Here is a 27,897-nt window from a genome sequence, read left to right as displayed (position 1 = left end):
GTAACCACAAAAAATGATTCGCGCCGCTTTTTTTGGTGCTCTGGTGATCTTTGTATATATCACAGGAAGCAGGAGAGGGTACTCAAAACTTGCAGAAGTGTTGCAGAAATGGACCCAAGTAGCTCGATACCCACCGTTACCCAGCGCGAGCAGTGGATGGTTGAGGAGATGGTCTCTCAGATTTATCAGCTCTTCAGCAGTGTTCCTCACCATGCCCAGACGATAATGTAAGGAGCTTACTTGCAGCACAATTTAACGTTTGTAGTGCAACGGTTACAATTTAGGGTTTTAGTATCAATTTCTCGATTTGAGCTATTTGTTTCGTATTGTTCTTATTTACAATGGCTACTTTATTTTTATTTTTATTTTTTAAATTCCTGATCCCATTGGCAAGACAGGTTGGAACTTCGCCGTGACCAGCACATCGAGTTTCTGATCAGGGGTCTCAGACAACTTGGTCCTAGCTTCCGCTTGTTGGACGCCAAGTATGCCTCTCTGTCTCTGTCTCTGTCTCTCTCTGTCTCTCTCTGTCTCTCTGTCTCTCTCTCTCTCTTTCTCTCTTTTGTTTTACGGATTGGGTTTGGTTGTACAATAGTTATAGTTTAGGTTTACTTTGTTCAGCACGGATATCTTCTTAGTTAGTTTGGTTTTCTCTCAGTAATTGCTCCTCTTTATTTTTTTTTTCTTAATTGATTAGTAAATTGTTCTTCAATCTTGTTAGCCAAGAGTTGCTACCTCTGATTTTCCCCTCATATGTATTTACGTTGTAGAAACGCCATTAATGCAAGATTGCAAGTTTGCAACGTATGTTCTACTAATTTTCATTTCTTTGTATCCAATACCATTTTGTTATAGTCGTCCTTGGCTCTGCTACTGGATCCTTCACTCAATTGCTTTATTGGGAGAATCCATTGACTCCGACCTGGAGAATAATTCAATTGACTTTCTCAACCGCTGTCAGGTAGGAGTTTTAAGTGCTCCTTTCACTTCTTTTTGTTCTGAAAATTTTCTTGTTTTTTTCTCTCTGCTTTTGGGCCGATAAAGTCATAATTATCGTCAGCATCAGTATCTTTCTGGTTTTTGTTGGTGTTTTTTGTGACTGAAGAAACTGCAAATGGGTATCCTAATGGAACAAGAGATTTCTTAAGTCTGTGCAGCGCAGCAAGTGCATAACTCTACTTGTAGGGTGCACTGACCTAAGCTATATTGCTTTTTTAGGTAGTGTGCTATATTGCTAGGGAACAATGCTTTACTTTTCACGGTACTAAAATGGTTGGTGGAACTGCAACAATGCCGAGGATCTATGGAATTTTATGAGTATAGTGTTTCCCAAATCAATTATGGTGTAATATGTTGAGTTGGTTGCGGCTATTTAATGAGATCTGGATATAATTGCAGGCATACAAAATATTCTTTTACAGGTCATGGATTACTGAGTTAGGATAGTTCGTTGGGAGTGATTTCTTGCAGTTGCCTTTTGGCTTTCATGAATTTCAAAGTATAGAAAGCTGAACAATGCATTTGATGAAAACACAGAAAGATGCCCTGGCATCCCAACACCATTTCTTCAACATTGACGATATGCTGAGCAGATGCAAAGCTGCTGCTGCCTGGCTGCTAAGTTGAGCCCTCCAAAATAGCCCCTAAATAATCTTTCACTAATGCCCTTATGATATTTATTTGTCTTTTAGTTTTGACCATAGCTTAGGTAAATCTCATCCACTTCTATTTTCATGTTCATAGTCCATTGTGAAATTGGCAATAGGTGATGACATTTAACAATGAATGCTTGGGTTCTCTTGCCTTTATTTCTTAGACTTGCAGTAATAATAATTTCAAGCCCATTTTTTTTGAAGAGAAAGATAACTTATATTCAAAAAAGGGGGAGGAATGTACATAAGAGATGTACAAACAGGCCAGAGAAACACAAAAAGAAGGGCCTGGATCAAACTAAGATGGCAAAGAGTTAGCACTATACAAAATATCCCTTCCCAAGCCTTGCTTTGCTAAAACATCTGCTGTACTATTGATCTCCCAGGGAATCCATCTAAAGGTGCAGTTCAGCAGAGAAGTCAGCTCATGAATTTTAGCAAGGAGGTGAGCTAGCCTCCACGGTCCCTCATCTGATTCTTTTGCCCACTTAATGGTAATCCTTGAGTCTCTTCTAGTGCTAAAGGACTGAAAAGGAGCCTCTTAGCAACCCTTAAGCCTTCTAGAAGAGAGCGGACTTCTGCTTCAAAGGCATCTGCAGCTTGAACCGGGCCACTAAAGGTCCACAAGGTCTCCAGTAGAGTTTCTAACAATGCCCCCCCTATTCCAGCTGCTGAGGGAGGAAGCAACAGGTATTCACATTCCTACTGCAGGAGAAGGAGTTGGTACAGTTGGAGACGAATGCACCCAGTTTCTTTGTAACTCCCCTCTGCTCACCCTTTCTTTCAAAGAGCTGGTGGACCAGCATCCAAGAAAAGATTTGGGATAAAATCTTCTCACGAATACTATCCAAGGAGGAGAAACTATCTTAAAAAATTATTTTGTTCCTTTCTTCCCAGATTCCTTACATCACAGCATGAATTACAACTTTCCAAAGGAGCTTTCCTTTTTTTCCCATCTTTGGTTTGACCCACTGGGCAACAAAATCAGTGACTGAACTTGGAGGAGTCCAACTGTAGCTTCCACCAAGAGATGCATCCAGAAATAAATTGCTAAAGATTTTTGGCAAAGCTGCAGTTAATTAATAAGTGGCCAATAGACTCTCCATTCTCAAAACACATGAAGCAAAAAATGGGGGGAAATATATCTCTTTCCCAAGAATTTCTTCTCTAAAATGTCACAAGCATTCAGCTTGCCACATGCTGCCTCCCAAACGAAGAAAGCAACTTTTGGGGGAACAAAGGAGAGCCAAATCCTTTTGTCTATGTAGGTTGGGGGGGACGGGACCAAATTAGCTTGTCTTGAGATGAGGGGAAAGGAAGGCTTCTGAGATTGTGGAGAGAAGACGGGAAATGTCTGAGATTTCAGAATCTCTTAAGGCTTTACGGAAGTTAAAATTGCATGAAACTTGGTGGTTGGCCAATTGGATGGTTGAGGAGACCAGGGCATTTTTATCACTAACTAAGGAGAACATGGAAGGGAAAGAGATGGGTAGGGGTTTGTTGCCCCACTAGAGGTCAGCCCAAAATTTTATTTTATAGGAGCATATAGGTATATGGATCCTTGACCACCTCTATCAAGTCTATATGGACACATTTCTAGGAGCATTTTTGGTGTCATGCCTTATAATCCCCTTCAAAACACTGGTTTGGTCAACTGCCTAGGTCAAGCAGAGTCCATCTACGGGAATTTGTATAAAACTTTCTTTCTTTTGTTTTCCTTCCTTCTTTCTATCTTTCTTTCTAATAAATAGGTGATAAATGGATATCATTTGGGTGACTGTTTTGGCCACGGGTTCTGACATCTGAGCTACCCTTTAGGCGAGTATAAGTAGAACTTTTGTTTTTAATAAATGAGATGATATGGATATATATTTTGTTGATCATCATGACATGGAAATGCCTTGTTATTTCATTTTCTAGGTAGTTGCAAAAAAACTTGTGCATTCAGGGTTGGTTGTTCTCCCACATTTCAGCAACATGATATGATTATGAATGGCTCTATCTTACATCATATATGCTTCATGAATTTTCTTTTGAATGGCTAACTAGCTAACTACCTTGTTGAATTGTATGAGGTTAGGTATTTTGATGGACCATGAATCGTTCATGTAATCTCTAAGCTCTGTTTGTTTCTCATTGCATTCATGTAGGACCCAGATGGTGGTTATGGTGGTGGACCTGGACAGGCAAGTGCAAATAGTCTCTTCTGCAAAATGGCCCACTTCTGATTTTATTTCCCAGCAGCATATTTATTGGGAAGTTGCTGGCTTCATGTGACAACTTTATTGTGTAATATGGAATTCTAATTTTCTTCAAGTATTTGAACAGATTTTTGTTGAGTGCGCTAGTTTTCTTAATTGAAGTTTTGCAAAAAAAAAAAAAAAAAAGAGGCATGAGGCGTTAGCCTCTCAAGAACAAAGAGGAAGATGAGGAAGAAAAAGAGGAAGGAGGATTTCATCAAGAATGAAAAATGCATAAGTAACACTAGCTTTAGGGGTTGGGGGGGTTGGGGGCTAATGGGGTCTAGGGGTGAACTTTCTTTCCCCTTCTCTTTTCTCCACTCCACTCCACTCCCCTTTCCTTTCCTTTTCTTCTTTTATTTTTTTTTTCTCTTTTTTCTTTCCCTTCCCCTTCTTTTGTCCCTTTCATTCTGTCTTATAGTATGAGGTGTGCACTATGCATGAGGCGTATGAGGTGTATGGGGCATATGCTTCTTGCACCTGAGGCATTGATACCTCTGGTATATGCCTCAGGGCGTTTTGGCAGCATGTTGCCTGGAGGCATGTCTCCAGGTGTATGCCTCCCATGCCTTTTAAAACACTCTTTAGGTCTTTAGGACTGTGCCTCCATTAGGTTCGTACAATTCTTAAGGATTTGGTTGTTTGCCCCCTTCTAAATGTGTGGTAAAACACCAAACTTATAACCTGAACTAGACCATCTGTCTGCAATGAAGTAGCAATCTATTTTGCAACTTATGAAAAGATGGGGTGGCATTGTCTAAGTGGCTGATCAGGCATTGCCTAAAGAAAGATTCCCTTTGTTGTTGTTGTTGTTATTATTATTATTATCATTATTATTGGGATAAGTAAAACCTCTATTGCTTTCACCCCCTTCGATATTATAATGGACTGACTGATACTCTCTCCCTTCCCCTTCCCCCAGAAGGAGATTGCCCACGTATTGTTGCATAAGGAATCTTATGGTTGGTAAATGTAATGGAATTCTGTATTCATGGTTCTTATGTTCATTGTCCTTTCTTTGTGCTGAGTTTCATGAACGATCAATATAGGACTTTTGAAGAAAAATATATAGAACACTCAGTCCCATTCATAGTTTTTCAAGGTCTCAAGACAAAGCTTGGTGGTGGGGGGGCCTAGTTGTCTAGGCGCTGGAATTTTTTACATAGAAACCATGAATCTTAGGGTAACTCCCTAGGTTTTGTTAGCAACCGGCAACCATCTTTCATTGATAATTATTTTTGAACTTAATAAAAAAGTATAAGTTTCATATTAAGACATAGAAAATCAACATATTTATAAGAAGAAATAGAGAAAATTCTGAACATATAAGGGCTGAATCTCTATTTTTGTTTAGGAAAAGGAAAAAAGAGGAGGAGGAGGAGATGATGATGATGATGATAAATAATGTGCTGATCAGACAATTTTAAGTTTTTCCTGGCTTATTGGTTTAGGTTTAAGTCTTTGGTTTCAAGACAGCATGTACCAACACGTGTGTTGGTTGAGCGCTAACAAATAAGAAAATAAAAAAGAAACTAGTATGAAAATCCACAAAATGAACATTATAGTTTAATAGCATCTATTTAATTATTATGATATCAAAAAACAAAGAACATAAGTGTTTCATAGCAGCACATACAAAATAGATGGGCAATTAAGTGATGCAACCATCAATGGTGCCTTGTCACCTAGGCAGGCACCTAAGCGTAGCCTTGACAACCATGGTTCCATTGAAGCTGGCAAGCTTCATGTTTTGGAGGTTAATGATGGTATATATGTTTCTCAATTCCTCATGCTAAATGAAGTCTAGATGAAAAATAACGAGCTTTGTGTATATTGGATGGATATTTTCATAATTGAAGCAAATTCTATGGAGCAAATGTCACTGGAAATTAGCAGGCATATGCCAGATTAAAGTCTGATGATGGTTCTCTGGGTCCTTTGTTCCTTCTATAATAGGTGATGTTTTCCAGATTAATGGGAAAATGTTACCCAAGGTTTTCTTGATTTGTGCATGTTGTCCTTCCATATGGTTCATGTTAGTCTTCTTTCTTATTCCAATTTTATTGGGTGTAGCCAAAGAGATGAAAAAGTTACCCAACCATTTTCTGGCCTTATGGGGATCATACTTGTTGAGTTGACCTTGGTGGCTCTTATTGGAACCTGTAAATTTTCAAAAAGGACTTTCAGAGCTGTTGCTTTTCAAAGTGGCTTGGCAGATTCTCAATGAGGCAGAATTGAATGTTGGGTTTGAGTATCCATGATGTTCTGTGAATGTCATCAAGTTATCGAGTTAGGGTTGGACCATCATCTTGTTTGGGGTTTTGTTGTAAATTACTTATTGAACTCCCTTGTTCAAGATGTATGCCTGTATTTTTTTTCCCGGGACAGTCCTTTTGCTGATCTTTGTACTTATGTTTTTTCCTATTACACTGGTACGCTCTTGAATGACTTCCTAGTTCATTCCTTCTCTCTATGCTGGGTAAGCTGGCATGCTGGGGTGATATTTTTAGCTTATTCTGACTTTTGTTCTATGCTTATATATGGTATTGCTATTTTCTGTCAAGTGTTATAAACAGATTGGTATATGGTTTAACAAGTATTAGCTTCATTACTCTTCCTCATCTTTTCTCCTTTTGAATCATTTTGGACATGCATTATCCCCAGTTACCTCATCTTGCAACAACTTATGCTGCGGTCAATGCACTTATGACATTAGGCGGCCAGAAAGCTTTGTCATCAATTAATAGGTGGTCAGTTTTATTTTCATCTTGGCCCACTTTTTAATGATATTTGGCCATTGTTACCCCGAAGTGATTTGACATGATATTGTCTTAAATGTTTCAGAGATGAAATGCGTACGTTCTTGTTGCGAATGAAAGATCCATCAGGAGGTTTTAGGTACGACATCACCAATTTCACATTGATGTCATGGACTTTCCACATCTATTTCACATGTATATCTGCCAATGTGTTGAAAGACAGCCTTCTTTTCTTTTCTTTTCTTATTTTATTTTATTTTATTTGGGTGAGTCTTCATGATTATAAAATTTTGGCTGTCTACCTTTTTTGCTCTTTTTCTTTATTTTTTTGTAAGTAACTTTAATTAAATAAGTAATAATAGGAAATAACATAGATGTTTGGTTAGCTCTCCTGTTTTATCGAGTCTTTTCTGAATGAATAAAATTCTTACTTTACTTTTCAAAAAAAAAAAAAAAACATGGATGTTTCTTCACTTTCTATCCTACTCACATCTAGCCAAATTAGGGGCCTGTTTGATATCAAAATGATGTATTAGAAGCATTTGCTTTACTGGCTGCAGAATAGCAAGGCTGTTATCAGTTCTATTCATATGACCGCCTTTTTTTTCATAGGTAACTGAAAGAATTTTATTAATATTTAAAATTTAAGAGTACAGGATTTACCAAACACCCAGTGGAAAGTTAGCCTCAGCTAAACCCACCAGCAAGAAAGGAGCAGAAAAGAAACACAGATCACAACAAGTACATCACTTGACCTCAGTATGTGCTTTCCCTTGTGAACCCCTTGTTTTGCCAACCCATTTGCAGATCTTGATATCCATATTACTATGCTTCCAAATCAGAATGATGTTTTTGATCTCTTGAACAGTGAATCTAAAATTCCAAGGAATCTCCTTACTTCCATTTATCCATCCAATTACTCCTTTAGAATCCCCTTCAACAGTCAAGTGTCTGATATTCATGAAAGTAGAAGTTCAGGACTGTTATCAATCTTGAACCCTAATGGATTTCAGGTTCGAAAATAAGAAAAAAAGGTAAAGAGGAAAGAGGAGGAAGAGGGAGGAGAAGCAGTAGAACACAAGAGTTGAAAAAGGAGGAGCAGAAGCTTAATCATCTGCCACCGCCACTTTAATTAATATTTATAGGTTATGCTCATTACATGGAAATGACAGATATGCCCTTAGTCTTTACATAACAAATAGAGCAAAAAAAGACTGAAATAAATAACAACTGAAACAACTAAATGACCGATAGCTAACCCTAGGAAGACTAGAATGCCTTCTACCCTACGAACACAGTGGGACTGTAGCTGTGGGGCCCACATCAGTGTCGATCAACTTCAATATGTTTAGTTTTGTCATGCTGCACCGGGTTGTGTGCTATATTAATAGCCACTTGAGAATCACAATACAACATCAGGGGCTTCTCATACTCAATACCCAACTCCTCAAGTAGTAATCTCAGCCACTTCGTTAGCCATTGACCTGTACTCAGCTTCAGCACTAGATCGGGAGACAACACTCTGTTTCTTACTCCTCCAAGGGACCAGGTTACTTCCCACAAGAGCACAATATCCAGAGGTAGACCTTCTGTCATCAACACTCCCAGCCCAATCGGCATCCGTATAGACTTCCACCTTCATGTGGTCATTGTTCTTGAACAGTATACCTCTACCCGGGCATCTCTTCAAGTATGCTAGTATTTTTTCTGCTGCTAGAAGGTGTGTGGTTCTAGGAGAATGCATGTACTGACTGACAACGCTAACTGCATAACTGATATCTGGCTGAGTGAGGCATAGATATAGGAGCTTTCCCACTAACCGCTGGAACATAACTTTGCCTTCAAGCAGCTCCCCACTCTTTGCACTAATCCTGTGGTTCTGTTCAATGGGTGTATTTGCAGGTTTGACACCCAGCTTTCCAGTTTCAGCCAACAGATCTAGAACATATTTCCTCTGAGAGACAAAGATCCCCTGTTTAGATCTAGCAACCTCAATACCCAAAAAATACCATAGTGTACCTAGATCTTTCACCTCAAACTCTTGATGAAGGAGCTGTTTGAGGGACTCAATCTCATGGCTGTCGTTTCCTGTCACCACAATATCATCAACATATACTGCAAGTAGTGTCAGTGAGGACTCCACCCTCTTGATGAACAGTGTATGATCTGACTGGACATGTACATAACTGAACTTCCCAAGGGCTAGTTTGAATCTATCGAACCAAGCTCTAGGTGACTGCTTCAAACCATATAATGCCTTATTGAGCCGATAGACCTTCTTACCTACCTCTGTATCATAGAATCCAAGAGACAATTGCATATAAACCTCTTCTTGCAAGTCCCCATTCAGGAAGGCATTTTTAACATCCATTTGGTACAAAGGCCAAGTGTAGCTTGCTGCAAGAGATAATAGAACCCGAATGGTGGTCATCTTGGCTATCGGGGCAAATGTCTCCAAGTAATCTATACCATAAGTCTGAGTGAACCCTTTTGCAACTAGCCGAGCTTTGTACCTCTCAATGGAACCATCCGCATTGTGCTTCACAGTAAATACCCATCTGCATCTAACTGGTTTCTTTCCTTTGGGCAAGTTAACTAGCTCCTAGGTATTATTTTTCAACAGGGCATCCATTTCAACTTGCATTGCACCTTTCCACTCTAGGACTGATAGGGCTTCTTGCACTGTTCTTGGAATAGGGACATTAGCAACGGAAGTGAGATAGGACCTGTAGGAGGGAGATAGGTGATCATAAGACAAAAACTGGGAGATGCAATGGGCTGTAGATGTGGTGCAATGTTGTTTTCCTTTACGGATGGCAATGGGAAGGTCAAGATCAACTACAGGGGGTGAGGTAGCAACAATGGAAGGAGTCTCTGTGGGCCCTGGGACTGTAATATCTGGATTTGGAGCCGCAGAAGAGGTCGGAGCTGGTCGGGACTGCTGATGACCGGGATCAACCTGCCTGCATCGCCTGTGATAGACTCTCAACTCCCGATCCCCCTGATCACCCTCGCTACTGCAACCCTCATCACCCACTGGAATAGGTAAGGGAACAGCCCCAAAAGTATTAACCCTGCCCTCACTGCACTCCCCCTAAAGAAAATGACCCAAATCTCCACGCTCACTACTCTCCCCTGAAGAGAGACCCGAGAATAGTAGGGTGTCTCTTCAAAGAAAGTGACATCCATGGATACAAACTTCTTCCCTGAGACAGGATCATAGCAACAATAACCCTTTTGAGTTGTGCATAACCAAGAAAGATGCATATGGGGGCCTTGAGTTCGAACTTGGAGTTATGTGGACCAAGAAGCTGAACAAAACAGGTACAACCAAATGTCTTGAGGGGAACAGTGAACAACTCCTCATCTGGGTATAGAAAGGAAAAAGGAGATGACAAATCAAGAACCCAGGAAGGAACCTGATTAATAAGATATACTGCCGTGAGGATAGCGTCACCCCAGAAGCGAATAGGGACATTGGAGGTAAACATAATGCTTCTAGCCACCTCCAAGACGTGCCTATTCTTCCTTTTTGCAACCCCATTCTGCTAAGGTGTATGAGGGCAAGTGCTTTGGTGAATAACCCCATGAGTAAGAAGGTAAGATGCCAATGGCTTAGCATAGTATTCCTTTGCATTATCAGATTTAAGAACTTTGATCTTGTCATCAAACTGGGTTAGGATCATTTGGTGAAAGTTTTGGGTCAGGGCGGGAACCTCATCTCGTGAACGCATAAGATAAACCCAAGAAAACCGGGTATGGTCATCAACAAATAACAGAAAATATCTGTACCCACCTGTGAAAGGAATGTGATATGGCCCCCAAACATCCGTATGCACAAAATCAAAATGACGATTGCTCCTTTTATTGCTCAACGAATAAGAGTGTCTACAATGTTTAGCAAACTCACAGCTTTCACATTGCAACTGGGACAACTCAACAGACTCAAACAAATTAGGAAACAGACTCCTTAAGGACCGAAAAGACAAATGACCCAATCGGTTATGCTTTGGCATAACCGAACTCACACTCTGGGAAACAAGTGACTTCTTATCCCCTGACTCTTTCCGACGAGAACTCTCCCCGAGCAGATAGATCCCATTCGTCTCATGGCCAGTCCCAATCACCTTCTTCGTCTTCAGGTCCTGAAAAACACACCGGTTAGGGAAGAAGGTTACTGAGCAGTTCATGTGTTTGGTAATACTACTGACTGAAAGAAGGTTAGTATCAAGCTTAGGGACATGTAAGACAGAAGGCAAGGAGATGATATCCGATAGCTTGATGTCACCCTTGCCAGAAATGGGGACAAGAGAGCCATCATCAATAGATACTTTATCCCTACCAGAAGATAAATGATAAGTGGTAAACAATGAAGGCAAGCTAGTCATATGGTCGGACGCACCTGAATCTATTACCCAACAGGGTTTAGTGGTATCTGGAGCTGAGGCATGGCAGGCTGAGGCTCGAGTACCTGAATGTGCGGAAGCAAATGTGGCAGGGGCTAATGGTGACTGCGGCGGCTGAGCTGAGTTCCCAACTTCCCCTTCTAACTGTATAAGAGCAGCTCGAACTGCAGCTAAGGTCTCTAAGAATGTGCCTCTTGTGCCAGACGAGGATGCTGAATTAGTATGCACTGCCACATGAATGTTACCCTTCTTGCTTCTTAACTGTGCCGGGACCAAATAAGGATGTAGCTTACAACATGTTTCTTTTGTGTGTTTGGGTTTCTTACAATGCCCACATACCACATAACTGCTGTTCCCAATACTGCCTTCTGCCTGATTCTTAAACTCCATTTCGGTCAAGAACCAGAAGTCTCAAAATTAGGGTTACTACAGTCAAAACAGCACTTGGACTATCAACCACAATCGCAAAATCAGTATAGAACCAGTCTGTACTCACAGTAGATGTACATGAAACAGGTATAAAACTGATATGAAATCAGTAACCACACACAACAGCAACAATCCGAACCGTTTTCACCCCCTTAGAAGAGTTCGAAAACTCCAAAAGCAAACTGAAAAACAGTTTGAAGAACAATCTGATATGCTGAAGCCGAATTGGGGTTTTAATCAGTCCTGAAAGCAAATTCTCAGCTGTACACTCCAGACAGTACCGTACGGATAATGCTTGTAGTAGGATTAATATGAAACCCTAAAATTGATCAATGTTGAGGAGAGAACTATTAGGGTTTGCCTCAGTATTAAGACAAAACCCTAGAGAATAGAAAGATAAAACCCTAGAGTGGTTCGGCCGCCCTTGCTAGATAGGTCCAACCTATCTTCTCTGATAGTACTTCTCTCAGAAAATAAAAAAATTACAAAAGGATGTTGTTCACTGCCTCCCAAGGTTACCCGAACCCTAGCCTTCTCTGATTCTTTCTGATCACCAACTCGCTGCAACTGTGGCAATTCTTCAAAAAGCTGCTAATCCTCTGGAGATCTCCAAGAACCAATCAACGAACTCTACTTTCTCAGCTTCTAGCCTTAGATGGTTCTCATGTGGTCGGCTGGGCTAGACTCACATGAGAAACCCTAGTTTGATACCAAGTAGAAGTTCAGGACTGTTATCAGTCTTGAACCCTAATGGATTTCAGGTTCGAAAATAAGAAAAAAAAGTAAAGAGGAAAGAGGAGGAAGAGGGAGAAGCAGTAGAACACAAGAGTTGAAAAAAGAGGAGCAGAAGCTTAATCATTTGCCGCCGCCACTTTAATTAATATTTATAGGTTATGCTCATTACATGGAAAGGACAAATCTGCCCTTAGTCTTTACATAACAAATAGAGCAAAAAAAGACTGAAATAAATAACAACTGAAACAACTAAATGACTAATAGCTAACCCTAGGAAGACTAGAACACCTTCTACCCTACGAACACAGTGGGACTGTAGATGTGGGGCCCACATCAGTGTTCTCTGCAATGGATTTTGTCTGTCTAATTCCATAAGGTTGAGTTTGGATGGAGTACAAATGCAAATATGTAGAGTGCAAAACCTTATATTTTGTATTATCTATGTATTTACGCTGTACATATTTGAATTTGTACTGCTTTCAAACTGAGCCTAAAGAGTTGTCCATGTATCTGCCTTGAGTGGTTCTCCAATCTCTAATTCCATAAAGAATTGTCCATGTATCTAAACTTCAGTTTCACATGGCCTGTCCTAGGGGGGTTCCAACCAGAAAGGGAATATGCTTTAGATGTTGATGACTCAGCAACAATCTCCCAGTTTCATACTATAAAATCCGATGAGAAGGGAGAGAAAATCTCCAATGTTTTAAACCCAATGTACAACTTTGACTAATATGATTTCCTCCTCCAACCTCACCTAGTTGCCGAAAAAGCATTCACTTCTCTCTTCTCAAACCACCCATAGTACAGCTGTCCTCATACATATCCATAAAAATTTTCCCGATGTCTTGGTTGGGTTGAAATGTCTTTAGACAGAAGGCTCCTGAGGTTTGTGGGGGCTGTCTACCCCACCTTCACCCAAACTCTGTGAGAAAATAGTTCCAAATAGCAGTCTTGGCAGGAGATTAGTAAGTGAGATGTACTTTTCCCATTTTCTTTGCAGATAACACAAATGTATGGAGACAAATACCAGAATGTTTTTTTTTTTTCATCAGTAGATTTTCACACAAATTAATTTTATCATGGTAGGCCTCCCAACAAAAAAGCCCTGATTTTAGGAGGAACAGGACCTTTCCAGTTGACTTTAACAGGGAAGTTCAGGTTTTGGTTTGGGTTACTAGAGAGGGCTGAATGATGTACAAGTCTACAAGAAAAAGAGCTTGAGGAGTCTAGACTATAGTGGCATTACATGTATATGTTGTCCCTGGATAGTCCATTGACCATGTATAAACTCTTGTAATGAGGGCCTTGCTGGTGCTTCTTTTGATGTATACCATCCTTTATGCATATGTTCCGTGGTTTATTTTATTTAAACATGTATAGTTCTTCTAATGAGGGTTATAACTTCTATTTGTTTTTTCTAAATACGATTATGCTTATAAAAAAGGCTAGGGACTGATTTGACGCAGAAAGTTGATGAATAAGAAAGTGGACAAACTAACAAACTAAGAAGGGCCTAGTGGCTTAAAATGAGTTAACTTTAAGGATAATGTAAGGCAGCATGGGTTAGGTAGTGTTCTCTTGATATTTGGTGGCCTACATTGGTTGTTTTGTTTTGCTTTGTGCTCAACAATGAGACTTCTGGAAATTGGAAGAGAAGGAATAACTTGATTGACAGTTGAATCCGGTTGAACCAGTAGTATGTTAGCTTCCCTAATCAGGAATGTTAGGATCCATGGTCTTTCCAGTCCTCACGGTAACCAATCTACATCAAAAGCTAATTTCAACCAGTGGAGAACTGCAAGTAGTTCATCTCTTAAAGAATTTCCCAACTCTAGCTGGACTTGAAAAGCTCATCAATAATCTTCCTGCATGATCTCTTAAGACATCCCCATACCTGACTGTCCTCAGTTGCTAAGAGAGCCACTGCCAAAATTCAGTTTAATCCATCCAGCTTCCGGCAGACACAAGTGGAACCCATCTTTGATGAGAAAAGTGTCCACCGCGGGCCATTCTTGCAGAAACTCCTTTGATTTGTCATCACTTAATATGCTACTTTCACCATACAAAGGTCAGTTATAGTGCGTGTGTCTTAACTAATATTAACACATGGAATCTATGATTCTATATTATTATGCAAACAATTAATTAAGAATGGCTTACATGCATAGGCACATGCACAGGGGGAAGCATATACAACAAATTTAGATCCTTATCTTTGTTTTGTATCTCCATCTGAATTCAATTTTAATCCAGTGAGCATGCAATTACAATCAAAGGTAATGGATCTCTTGATTAATTGTCAAAAAATATTGTACCTATTAAAAGTTTAAACTTAATTCATTGCTATCAGTTGACTTCAGATATAAATTTAGCAAATTGTAATGATTTCTTTGATCATTATCTAAATGTTAGTGATTTTATATTTTTATTGTCAACTTTATAATGAATACCCCCCTTTTCCCCCAGTTTTATTTGGTTCAGATTCATATGAGATTCTATATGACAATTTGCTTGGTGTGTGCACATGATATTTAGAATATTTAACTTCTTTATCTTGAAACTGTCTTTACTTGATGTGACCAAGATCTTTTTCCTCTTTATTTTCCCATCAGAATGCATGATGGAGGTGAAATGGATGTCCGGGCTTGCTACACTGCCATTTCTGTAAGTCAGATATCTGCTTTCTCAGTCTTGCATGGACATAAACAAGTTGGTCAGTAATGATTACTGGAATATATTGTTTGAGGTGTTAGACTGGGGAAACAGAAAATGTACCCCTGGAGATTGATTGATATAACAAAATAAACTAGGGTTTGAATGCTGTTTATGAATGTGTGTGTGACTTACAGCACTGGTTATGAAAGTTGACAATTTGGAAAATGTGGGAATTGAGAGAGACATTATGTTTAGCTGTCCCTTAACATGTGCACAAAGTGGTTGCTCTCAGACTTGAACCCACATTCTCATGTTTTTCAGCCTGAGTTTTTTTCCATTACATCAATCAATGGCCCCTTTTAATTGTTATATATGTACTTTCAAATTATTATTTCAGTAGATTCAATTATAAGATTTTCCCTTACATGCTCAATCTCATATTTAATGTGAACAAGTGTTGGTTTATATGACTCTGTTTATGGTATGCATGATTAAGTGATGAAAAGGAAACTATCTATAAAAAAGTGATGAAAGGGAAACTACAAAACAAATATATGCAACATGGAGAAACATATAATCTTTGATGCATTGATGGACAAGCATATGGTGTTTAGTAGTTTAGTAGGTAGATGATTGAGATGGTCTATGAGCCAGGTTGTGGTACTGAAAGAAGCTAAACAATGGTATCCGGAAATTCATAAATTGTATCTTCTTTGATAATTAGATTATAATTATTAGAAGCTCTGCAGAATGATTATGGCTGGTTTGGATATGACCCTCTTCTTAGGCTCCATGCAGTCTAGCTTTAAGGGCTGTTTGGAAGCATGATAAAACTTGCCTGGCCTTACTTTCATCATTTACTCATTTTGATGAACTTGGGCAGGACTGCTGGAGAATATTGCATGTTGTACTTTTGATTATTGTGTCCATCAAAATACCTTATAAAGGGAATTGCATTGAACAGAAATCAGATTAAGTGTTCTGCCTACTTCCTCATGCATTTTAGTTCACAAAATATATTACAATATCCTTCTCAGATATTTTTCTTTATTATCCAAGCTTAAAGATGACTATTTTCTCTTCACTACCAGGTTGCCAGTGTTCTGAACATTTTAGATCCTGAACTGGTAGAAAATGTTGGAAATTATATCCTAAGGTTTGTAACAATTAACAAATAGTTTCTCTTTGCACTTCAATTGGTGTTCAAGCTGCATTTGTTGCCTGTATTCTTGATTTTTCGGTAGGATATCTTTTATTGGTTTAGTAGCTTTGTTGGGTCTAGCTAGCCATGTGCTTGACTGCCTACTTGATTAGCTCTTTTTGGCCATTTAAAATATAGTAAGTGCATGCATCCATATTCTCTCACCAATCTCTAGGGAGTGGTATTGTGACTCATTTCTTTTAGATTCATGCCTGAATGCCTGTTATGATGCAAATATGCATTTCTTTAAATTAAGTTGAGTACTATGTCTCAAGTGTTTTACTTCAATGTTAAAACATATTATTAGCATTCAAGAGGTTAATTCATGCTTCTTCTATTGGTTCACTCGTTTCTTTTAGATTCAGGCCTGAATGCCTGATATGATGCAAATATGCAATTCTTTAAATTAGGTTGAGTACTATGTCTCATTGTTTTAATTCAATGTTAAAGCATATTGTTAGCATTCAAGAGGTTAATTCATGCTTCTTCTATTGGTTTTTCTTTGATTTCTAGATGTATAAACAGAAGGTACTGATTCATACATATTGTTCATTCACGAGGATAAAAGCACCCATGATGTCCATCAATGGTTGTTCATGATGTTTCTCTGGTCATATTCTGAGTTGCAAACAGATGAGCACTCGGCTGAACTGCTCATTCTATTAAAGACTAAATCAGTTAAATGGTTCTGTCAATCACTGACAAAAGTTATAATGATGGGGAAGGGGGAACTACAACTTAGTGAAAATGTTAAAGAAAATCTTCATTTGGTCCAATCAAATTGATGCTATGTGGAAAAGAAAACATGAGAATTAGACTCAACTTAGCCCAACTAAGCCTTGCACCAACTATATGGGCTTGGCAACATGAATCCTGTTACAAAATTCCACTCTATTCGGTTACATAAGAATTGAGTTATGAGTAATACTCCAAAATATTCCTGAGCTAAACCATTTTTCCTACTCATAGATTAATATATGATTTCTGTCTGATTATCATTTGTATAAAAACTTAGCAAATTTTCTCTAGTTAAGAAGCCACTGTTACTAATAGTAGCTCTTCCTGTGAATGCTTTATTCTGCAGGATTTCTTCATAGAAACAGTTAATCTGCAAGAGACATGCATTGGTTCAATTAATCTTGATTGCATTTGAAGACTTGCTTCGTCATGTTGCATATCTCATCTCCATGAGATGTGCATTAGTTCGGATAACCTTTCTGTAGATCAGTGACTGGCTGTGCTACTTTGGGACTCATTGACCATAATAAATTGTTATTTCTTTTGGTGAAATAAATCTAAATCCCAGGATATATTTTATATCACTGTGGAAAGAGGTTTCCTAATAGGGCCAACTAGGGAGCTTGCCTATGCAAAATATATAAAATTGTTAATATTATTGACTTGGTAGTTAAGTCAAAATTTAATGCGTCTTTCTTGGATTTTAGATAAATAAATATAATCATATACAGGAATTTTTTTCCTACAACCTTATAATGTTTATAAAATCATTATTTACAGAGAGATAAGATGGATTATTTTGTGTCTGATTTTGAAAGAGGATTTTTTATCGTCCCAATCCAAAGACCCTGGATTTATCCCTCTGTCACTTGTTTGTCCTTGTGGGACTAATCTTTCCCATAGTCTTTATCTACTAGAGTTTGATGACAAAACTGATAAGTTCGATATTATTTAGTCAATAATTAACTATATCACTGAGGTATTATGAAGGGGTTTGTTGCCAGTAAGTTTCTTATGGTTTTACATAACCAGAATTTGAAACTGGTAAACAACTTCCATCCTTAATCCTAACTAGTAAAACATGTTGCAAGGACTTTTCTTACTATGTAACTGGAGCACTCATGTAGCTAAATTGGCGGATCCTTTATTTATAAAGTACCTTCCAGTTGATCCAAAAGATTGAAGATAAGAACATTGCAAGAGGGAATTTATTAAGGCATAATATCTCCATATAATGGTTTGTCTCATATTTTTGTTAGAATTAGTCATTTTGAGATGAATAAAATTGAACTTAAAGCATACAGAATCAAAATAGAATGCTTGTTATTTTCTCTCTTGCGTTGGTGTACAGCCATGAATCAAATCAAACCACCAAAAAAGCAACCCTATGTGATAAAGAAGCCTAACCCTTGTGAAACAGGTTCTTTTGCAAGCGGTGAATTGCCAACCACAAATAAGATCCTGGATCAACAGAATTACTTGACTAGGTATCCATGGTTAGATGCAGTAATGAACAAACCACTTTTAGGAATATACTAGCAAGCTTTAGATTGGGCCTTTGCATCGCCAATTTTACTACAATATGATGTCAAGTAGAATGTTTCCTTCTCAAATGGATTAATGTATGAGGATGCTCTTTCCATTGCACATGGAGCTGAATAATTTTACTCAATGGTGTCTTGTGAAGCTGTCAGACATATGAGGGTGGCATTGCTGGAGAGCCTGGTTCTGAAGCTCATGGCGGGTATGGTTCTGAAGCTCATGGCTGGAGAGCCTGTCAGACATTTTGTTTGCTGTTGCGATCTTTAAATTGCTTTGTCTTTTGTATGGTTGCAATAGGTACACCTTTTGTGGGTTGGCCACAATGATTCTAATCAATGAATCTCAGCGTTTGGACTTGCGTAGTCTAATTGTAAGATGTGTTGCTTTGATAACCCTCTTTTTGAACTGTGAATTATCAATGGTTGCTTCTCTCAAGTACTTAAAAAGAAACAGTTGTTTATCTTAAGCTGAAGAGCATGGAAGTTCTAATTAGCAGATGAATATTTTATTTTTTGTAGTTATAGAAATTATCTTGTTGGACAATCATTGACTGGCCTCATTTCTTATTTTTAATCATTTTTTTGATCACACAGATTAATATCTAGTACATTATACACATTAAACTTTTTCTATAAGAATTATAGATATTATGTTTTTATGGTTATGTGAATTATACAATTTAAGATACTTTTTATTGTTTTACTGTAGTAGTGATGAAGGATACTTGGACATGTTGCTTATAAACCATAAAACTGGTTTCAAGGAGATGTTATATCAATACAAGGTGGGGTTATGGGTTTGTTGAATCTAAAGTTTGAGGGTGAAACTGCATGCCATAGCACCTTTATTTAATCTTTTATGCTGTTAACTGATAGATACTGTTAGAACTGTTAATATTCTATGTAGTATGTGCCGCTGGGGCACTATTGTCTTTTTACTCTTTTATTTTGTCGCCCTATATATAATAATAAGCATACTTCTCGATTCCAATCGTTCTCTTCTCTCCCTGCTCTATTTTTTTCCCCATTATTTTTCTATATTTTTCCACTGATAATAGATACATTTTCATTAAGAAAAGTTCAGTATGTCATATGAAAGAAAAGAAATGATCTAAATCCACGTTTTCCATGCCTGCCAAGTTAGACTGTACAAAATGTTCACTATGCCAACTCCCATGTTACTAGCCATGCAATCTAACACTGTCAAATCAACCTTATGTTGTTCAATACATTGTTCAACAGATACGGACTAATCACAATCTAACTCTGGTGCAAGGTTTAAAATGTTGATGTCGATGGAAATGTCGCTTACCAAAATATAGGACATATGTCGGAAATGTCCTGAGGAAATATTGTAAAAATTAGAGACATTGTGGAAATATTATGAAATATGTGGAAATATGCAAAGATATTTTGTAAAATGATAAAAGAAGCATGAATACATAAAGCTAAGAAACTAAGATCAATAACAAATTAGTAAATGATGATTTACTGATTTATTATGCATTTTGATGTTTTTACAGGATTATCTGATATTTTCTTTTCTTATTTTTAATTCTGATTTATTATAAATTCTAATGTATTTATTTCATTTCACACTAGTAAATAGAAATACATTTATTCTGATTTTTTTAAATATTAAAGTTATAATACATTATGCTTTATTATAAATTTAATAAACTGATTCTCCTTTTTGTAGTATTAAGATTATGATAAATTCTGATTTCTTATAAAATATAATGAATTTATTATGATTTTTAGTACTAAATTTATAATAAATTATGATTTAGTATAAAATTTATTAAATTTATTCTGATTTTTTATATTAAATGTAGAATATGATTTATTATAAAATTTAATAAACATTTTCTGATTTTAATAAATATTTTAAAAAATACTAACTAGTTAATATTTTATTACTTGAAAAATATTTTACGTTTTGTATTATAAAGTAATTAATTTATTCTTTTGTTTTTATATTTTGTTAATTCTTTTTTATAAATGTTTTGTTTGAAATATTAAATAGAAATTATTAATGGAAATATTATTAATGTACATTAGTCGACATCTTGTCGAAATTAGTTGACCGAAATTATTAATGGAAATATTTTTTGGTTATTTGGACCGATTTGGTCGACATTTCCGAAATATAGGAAATGTCGACTGAAATAATGTAATTTTTATATTACCATCCATTTTCATGTCGGTGAGCCTTGACATCGACATATGTTGTGCGACGTTAGCGACATTTGGCAACATTTGAAACCATGCTCTGGTGTAGGTCAAGTAAGCAGATTGTCGTATGTTGGCCAAGGTTTAACATGATTTTTCTGGAGATAAGTTGGATGCTTTTAGGGAGGATAAGATTTCTGTCATTCTTTGGTGAACTGAGTGCTTATACTTTACATGCTATACTACTCGTACATAATAAATGTATAGCTTTTTGGTCTTGCCCTCCTTATAGTAATACACTATTTTTTTAACACTTGTTAAAAAATGTTGATTTATACATTATTATTATTATTATTATTATTATTATTATTATTATTATTTGCACTTTATCTTTCTTTTTTCTTTGTGCTTGTCTGGACCAAAGGCAAACAATATTAGTCAAATATGATGAATAGTGTGCTTACTGTATGTATCTGTTATAAGGATACCCTTTTTAGGTTTTGTTTTGGGCTTATATTCTGCCTTGTGAATTTTCTTTTGTTCTATTGCTAGGACTGGGTTGCATTTCGTCAAGGAGTGGAGTGTGGATTTCAGGGAAGAGCAAATAAATTGGTTGATGGATGCTATTCCTTTTGGCAGGTAATGTTCTAACATATCTGGTTCTCTAAGTCTCTCCCTGGATCATTCTAAACTTTGAAGTTATGCCAAAATGTCACTAGGGAGCTGTATTTGCATTAATTCAAAGGTCAAATTCTGTCATTGTTGAACAACTGAGGGCATTGGATGTTGGAGGAAGCCTGTCTTGGAGGAGCATATGTACTGGTGCAGCTTCTAATTTATCTGAAGGTGAATGTGGTTCAGATGTTATATCGTATCAAACTGATGAGAGGTTCCATGCTAAACAAAAAGGTATTGTTGTTGTTACTGTTATTAGGGTAAACTCCAGAAAACTTCCCATAGTTTGGGGCGTTTGGCACTTGATACCCCATTTTTTTTTAATTTTTTGGCAGATTCCCCCAAGCTCTTGAACTCTTTGCTGGTGTTGATGGTAAGTGGAAAGTTACAAAATTGTCCATTTAGTATGGATCAGTGACAGTTATAGGCTATAAAAAACAATGTACCAAATAACACCTAAATATAGATACCACCGAAGCAGTGTTTTCAACCTGTTGTTGACCCAAATGGTCGAACTGTCTGAACTGTCACCGACCACGATTTTCCGTCCAGTTAGGCTAAAGCCTGGGATTTGCTCAAAAGTCGTTGACTTGGTTAAAAACATCCGACCCAGGTGGTTGAACCGTTGACCCATTTGACTTGGTCACCAGGTCACAGGTTGCACAATCAATGTATGTGCAAACTTTGGGAGGCCATAACCTTGTGCTTGGATGTCTGATTGGGGTGATTTTTTTTTTTTAAATTTTGGATAACTTTTTGAGACCTATGTGTCCCAAGGAGCTGAAGGCGCCTTGCCTCATTAGTTTCACAAAAAAACCATTTTTGGTCTCAAATTGCAATTTTTAGCATTTTAGAAATGAAAAATTAAAAACTGAATTAAATATAAAATAATGCATATATTACATGTAGAATATAATTATTCATTGATTATTGATATAATGTATTTATACCTATATATATATATGTATATACATAGTACATACATGTGTGTATGTATGTATTGTTAAGATTAGTTTTTTCCTCTTAGAACACCAGTGGGAGAGACTTCAGGTTTTACAGTTACAATGATTCTTCGCCAAGGTTCAACACTTAGCCCTTGTCCATTTGCATTGATCATAGATGAATAGACTAAACATATTTAGGAAGAAGATCCATGGTGCATGTTGTTTATGGATGACATTGCAAGACAAAATTAAGATTATGGATAAATTCCCTAGAAACAGGAGGTTTTAAAATAAGTAGAACTAAAACTGAGTATATGACATGTAAGTTTAGTAATAATAAGAGTGTAAATCAAGATATACTTAGGATTGGAGCCCAAGAGATGACTAAATATGACCATTTCCAGTACCTTGGTTCAATACTTCATAACAAGGGAGAGATTGAGGAGGATGTCACACAAAGAATTAGAGCAGGTTGGGCAAAATAGAGAGGTGCATCTGGACTTTTGTGCGATATTAGAATACCACTTAAATTAGAAGGAATCTATGACACAGTTGTAAGGCCAGCTATGTTGTATGGAGCAGAGTGTTGGGCAGTCAAGAAACATGGTCAGAAAATGGGTGTGGCCTGTGAATACTAAGATGGATGAGTGGAAAAACTAGAAATGATATGATCAGGAATGAAACCATCCGTAGAAACCTAGGAGTAGCTTCAATAGGTGATAAAATGAGAGTAGATTAAGATGGTTTGGTCACGTTCATATAGGATCACCAATAGCTCCAGTTAGAAGTGATATGTTACAAGCAAGGTTCAAAATTTTGATACGTATTGGGCCATATCGGCCGATACATATTGTATTGATGGCCTCCAGATACGCCTTTGTAAAGGGTGTGGCCTGGTTCAGGGGGTAGACGGGTCTTAAACTGACCCCTCTGAACCAGTTTGAGAAAAAGCTACAAAAAAAAAGAGCCAAGATACAGGTCGATACGCCCCAATTGGTGTATTGGCTTGTATCGATATTTTGAACCTTGGTTACAAGTGGAAGGAGCTAGAAGAGCTATAGGGGTAGACGGGTAGAAGTAGTAAGAAATGATTTAAGCACTATGCTGCACTAATAATTAAACAGTGGAAATAGAATGGATTGGCAAAACAGGATTAATGTAACCGACCCTTTATAGTTGGGATGATGATGAAATGATCATTTTGATATCATAGTGTTTTTGGGGTGTTATTTGGATGGCCTAGACTAGTAGACATTTTAGTACATTATTTAGATGGTTGATAGGAAGAAACCACTTTGATGGTTTAAAACTTTGGGTTGATTTTTTACATGATTTGAATGGGCTAGATCGGATGAGATAGAGGTGCAACTTGGGCAGACTTAGGCTTACTATATTTTTAAAAATTTGGATGGGTCTGGCCTAATGCATTGTAAATTCTTCAAATCAGGTATCCACCTTGCAACTCTAATTTGGTAATCACATCATATGTGCTTCGATTTTTTTTTTTTTGAATTTTATGCAATACTTGAATGTCTAAGATTAGTTGAAATATTGGTGCATTATTTGAATGGAAAAGATTAATTCATAGCTGTTAATGGACCACTTTGATTTCATAGAATTTAGTATTTGTTTGGTACATTATTTGGATGGTCTGATTTGTTGAAATCTTGATATCACATGGATGGTTGAGATTCACTGATCTTAGGAGGTCATTTCAATGGTCTGTATCTTTTGGTTGATTTGGTACATCATGACATGTGCTGGATGTTTTTTAGAAACATTGGAGAATTACTTGAATGACAGATATTGATGTTGGGGCTTATGTTTGAGAATCAGATCCAGAGGTCAAGCCAGATTTTTGTCTAGGTGGCTGTTCACTGGTTTGACCATTCGGGTTGAACAGAGGTCAAGTCAGACTGTTAAACTTAAGTAAGGGTTACTTTTACATGGTGATATCAGTTTAAGTTTGGTTCTCATCCCTTGGATAAGAGTATTAGGTTAAGTTGTGCCTTGTAAAGAAAAAGAGAGGAAGAGGAGGGGTGGAGAGGATTTGCTACCACTGCCATCGGTGTCGCTGGTACCCCCTCCCTCGCGCTCTATCTCTATTTGATTTGCATCTGCATCTGCATCTGCATCTCCTCTCTTCTTTTTGTCTCCCTCTTATTTTGAAATAGTTTTCCATATATTATTATTATTATTTCAATTTGATATTTATTTGTTCATTTGAACCACGATTGTGAATGCCTGGTTTAACCATCTGAGTTGACCAAAATCAACGGTTTTCTGTCTATTTCTGGGTTTTGGGGTAAGAAGGACCCAGAATCCTAGTGACCATTTGACAATCTGACCAGACAGGTCAACAATGGTTTTGAGACTTCCGTTAGAATGATTATGCCAAAAAAATGTTTTTTAGTAATATTTAATGAACAAAGGTAAAAGCATCTTATAAATCAAGAAAGGCAGATTACATGAACATTGGTGTATTCCATCCATTCCTTTGGCAGAATGGTTGCAGAGTGGGTTATGAGATCATAGAGTGAACGCTTAGCAGGAATCTGCCAAAGATAAAGAATTAGGGTTTTGCAGGGGGGTAAATGCCAGACCCGCCAAAAACACAGTGGGGTCTCTGGAATTTCCCTTAATTATGATGATGATGATGATGACATTCCGGTGTGGCTTCAATTTCCTTGTGCCATCTGATGCAGAACTTTCAGATATTGGTCTCAACTTTATCAAGATACCCGCTGAATTGGGGCCTCTATTTCACAGCGTTGCGTTGCAACAATATATTCTCTTATGTTCTCAGGTACTTTTTGCATGCTGAGAGGCACATCTTACTAGTGGATTTTATTTGAAGATCTCTCTTTAGTAAGCTTATTCGAAGATTTTTCGTTTCAGGTTTTGGTCTATTTTATCAAAATTTACCTAGTCATAATGGAAGGAATTTGTACTTAGAAATCGAAACCTCAGCCAATTACCATAAATGTTTTCTAGACGACTAGACCCTATCATATAGATAAATATTCTGGTCGTGCTAGTTGCTACTGACGTGATTAATCTGGAATATTAAATTATAGTTCTTCACAGAGTGCGCCTCACACCAACTTCACGGCAAGTATTTGGGAGATATTCTTAATGCACGTCTGTAAGTGCTATGAAGCGCACTCTGTGAGGAGCAAATCTGGATTCGACAAGGATGGCCAGCTCATACTTGTTGATAATAAACTTCATTTTTTATGATAAATGCAGGTACAGGATGTTGGAGGGTTCAGAGACAAACCTGGGAAGCACAGAGATTATTATCACACATGTTATTGTCTTAGCGGTCTTGCAGTCTGTCAATACAGCTGGTGCAAGGACGTCGATTCCCCACCTTTAACCAAGGCAGCGCTCGGTCCGCATTCCAACCTGCTGGAGCCCATCCATCCCCTCTTCAATGTCGTGTTACACAGGTATTATGAAGCCCACAATTTTTTCATGGGGTCTTAAAGCATCATTAATTATTGTTTCAGTCCAAACCAAGGCCCCCAGCTGGTTCGTTGTCTGAAGCAGATGAAGCACAAGTATCGAATGTCTTTACAAATTGTTGTCAGTTGTATTAACAGGCATGTGTGTACATGTTATATATGGTAGAGGCGATGCTCACATTATACAAGGATCAAGGATGCGATATGACCATGTACTTTGACATGGACTATTTTAGATGTGATGTTAACGGGGATTTTGATTAAATTTCAGAGATCCCTCGGTCTCATAATGCTTATATGAACCGATGCTTTCAGTCTGCTAGATGCTTTGTCAAATGTAGAGGTTTATATGAACCGATGCTTTCAGTCTCTGAGTCTGAGCTAGGTATGAGACAGTAAAATTATGTCCAAGAGCTCATACGATAAACGCCAAATTTGACATATGGCATGAATGAATAAATGAAAATTGCACTTGCATTTTCAGCAATCGAGAGAGTATCTAACTTTGAACATCTTTGTTGGCCTAAATTCCTAACAATACGCAGCACTACTTGGCTCCATGAACTTGGGATGGAGCAGCTGTCCATCCATATATTTGGAAATTGGAACTATTTAGTTGGTGGGATTCAATCGTAACAGGTATCTTCTCTTTACACAATCAAGGTTCGAAGTTATAGTCTTATTGTGTACACAATACACATGAAATGTATGCTACACACACACACTCCCAGCACCAGTGCTTGAAATAAAAAACCAGTTGATGGAATGCTTTGAATTTATTGCGAGTGTTGGTGTGTTTGCATTTTATTGATGGGTCTCTGGATTGTTGAAATGCAAGGTAAAAAAAAGTATCAAGTGTCGTATGTTTTCCATACTTTATACCGAAAATTTCAATGTTGAGCATGTATATGCTTAGAACCTTGTACACTGCTTAAATTACTGCATAAAGAGAGAAATCTTTCATTGCTGAAAGTTTCAACGCCTAATTTTGAACAAAAAGCTTTCTCATTGTTGAAGAAGCAAAACAAGTTGGGTAGAAAACAAGTCATTTTCTCCTCTTAAGGGCAAATATGTCTATAAGGGTAGCTTGGATATTTCAAAAAACCTAATAGGTCACATGATGCACTTATGATCATTTTTCGTTCATTTTCCTCATAGAAGGCTATTTAGAGGAAGTCATGGTTTTCACAACTGGACCAGACCGGACAGTTGGACTGGAAAAACCGGGAAGTGGTCACATGATCGGTTCTGTTTTTCCCCAAACCCGCTTTTTTCTCTAAAACCGTTGATTTTGGTCAGCAAACTGCTGAACCAGCCGGTTAACCACTTGAACCGTCTGAACAGTTTTGACCGTTTTTTTAAAATTTTAATTTTTTTTTAATTTTTTAATTTTTTGTCAGAATGGGCTGGCTGTTTGGATCGAACAATTGGACCGTTTGAACTGGTAACCAGACCCCTGACAGGTTTAGTCACCGGCAGTCACCGGTTTGGTTTTAAAAACCATGGAGAAAGTTTTCGATACTCCTTTGAAAGTTTTTAAGCCTCTCTCTCTCTCTCTCATGTATATACATTTGATATTTTAGATTTAAATTCATAGTCTCAAACCCCGGATTGGCCAGGCCCATAAAGAGCCCTAGTCTCGACCCATGCTAACTTGTAGCGGCAGTTGCCCTCAGCCGAGGACTAAAGAGTTGATCAACTATGTGGCTTTGAGTTATATAGCATAGTATGCGTATGATGTACAAGAGGGACCTTAGAATGGAATGGTATGGATTAATGGCAATCCTCATTTTTACTACTCCGGATCAAGGTTCAAAATATCAATATGCCTAATATGCCGGTAGGGGCATATCAGGCGATATCGATATTGTTTTTTTTTTAATTTTTTTTCAATACCGGTTCAGGGGGGCTGGTTTAAGGTTCCTCCACCCCCTGAACCAGTCAGAACCCCGATACATCCACTGTAGGGATGTATTAGGGAGGTTTCGAAATGATACGTATTGGCCGATACGGGCTGATATGTATTGATACTTTAAACCTTGCTCCAGATCTGCTACAAAACAAATGTTCATAATGAAAAACGCTACACAACCTAATAAAGATCCGACACGCTGACCCGGTGATTTGCTCAATTTGTATCTGTATGAATAACTAATGTATTCGTTCTTACTAGGGGTTACGTAGCCTATTGTATATTTCTTTGTTTGTAACAACACTACTAAGGCTGCATTTGTTTTTAACATAAATATGGACCAATATAAAACTCCACTTTCAGTCTATATT

At 37.5% G+C, this 27,897-nt stretch overlaps 1 protein-coding gene across 4 annotated transcripts; it reads left to right on the top strand.

Annotated features, from left to right (window-relative positions):
* Positions 1 to 37: 37 nt before the first annotated feature.
* ERA1 (Prenyltransferase family protein) lies at positions 38 to 25,936 on the top strand. Of its 4 annotated transcripts, XR_016113186.1 has the most exons (16): positions 38 to 227; positions 399 to 485; positions 856 to 961; positions 3,803 to 3,838; positions 6,557 to 6,639; positions 6,737 to 6,790; positions 14,834 to 14,885; positions 15,968 to 16,032; positions 18,503 to 18,559; positions 18,655 to 18,727; positions 21,081 to 21,167; positions 21,248 to 21,437; positions 21,539 to 21,576; positions 24,853 to 24,953; positions 25,397 to 25,599; positions 25,753 to 25,936. XR_016113186.1 is itself a non-coding variant. In XM_088985730.1 (15 exons), exons 1-15 carry the CDS (start codon positions 109 to 111, stop codon positions 25,778 to 25,780), a joined length of 1,341 nt encoding a protein of 446 aa, XP_088841856.1. In that variant the 5' UTR covers positions 38 to 108; the 3' UTR covers positions 25,781 to 25,936. The 4 variants fall into 4 exon arrangements, 3 of the variants coding, with proteins under 3 accessions (XP_088841856.1, XP_088841857.1, XP_088841855.1); XM_088985730.1 differs by lacking the exon at positions 21,539 to 21,576; XM_088985731.1 differs by lacking the exon at positions 25,753 to 25,936 and having other exon boundaries at positions 25,397 to 25,665.
* Positions 25,937 to 27,897: the final 1,961 nt, after the last annotated feature.

The sequence above is a fragment of the Nelumbo lutea genome, chromosome 4 (genome assembly GCF_056320005.1).
Source record: "Nelumbo lutea isolate HS-2025 chromosome 4, American lotus-T2T, whole genome shotgun sequence".
Taxonomy (NCBI): Eukaryota; Viridiplantae; Streptophyta; class Magnoliopsida; order Proteales; family Nelumbonaceae; genus Nelumbo; species Nelumbo lutea.
This window is presented reverse-complemented; position numbering and strand designations above follow the sequence as displayed.

Coding starts and splice junctions, on each gene's coding strand:
- ERA1 (XM_088985729.1), top strand. CDS start 109: ATGGACCCAAGTAGCTCGATACCCACCGTTACCCAGCGCGAGCAGTGG. Junction 228..398: donor CACCATGCCCAGACGATAAT/GTAAGGAGCTTA, acceptor TTGGCAAGACAG/GTTGGAACTTCGCCGTGACC. Junction 486..855: donor TTCCGCTTGTTGGACGCCAA/GTATGCCTCTCT, acceptor ATTTTGTTATAG/TCGTCCTTGGCTCTGCTACT.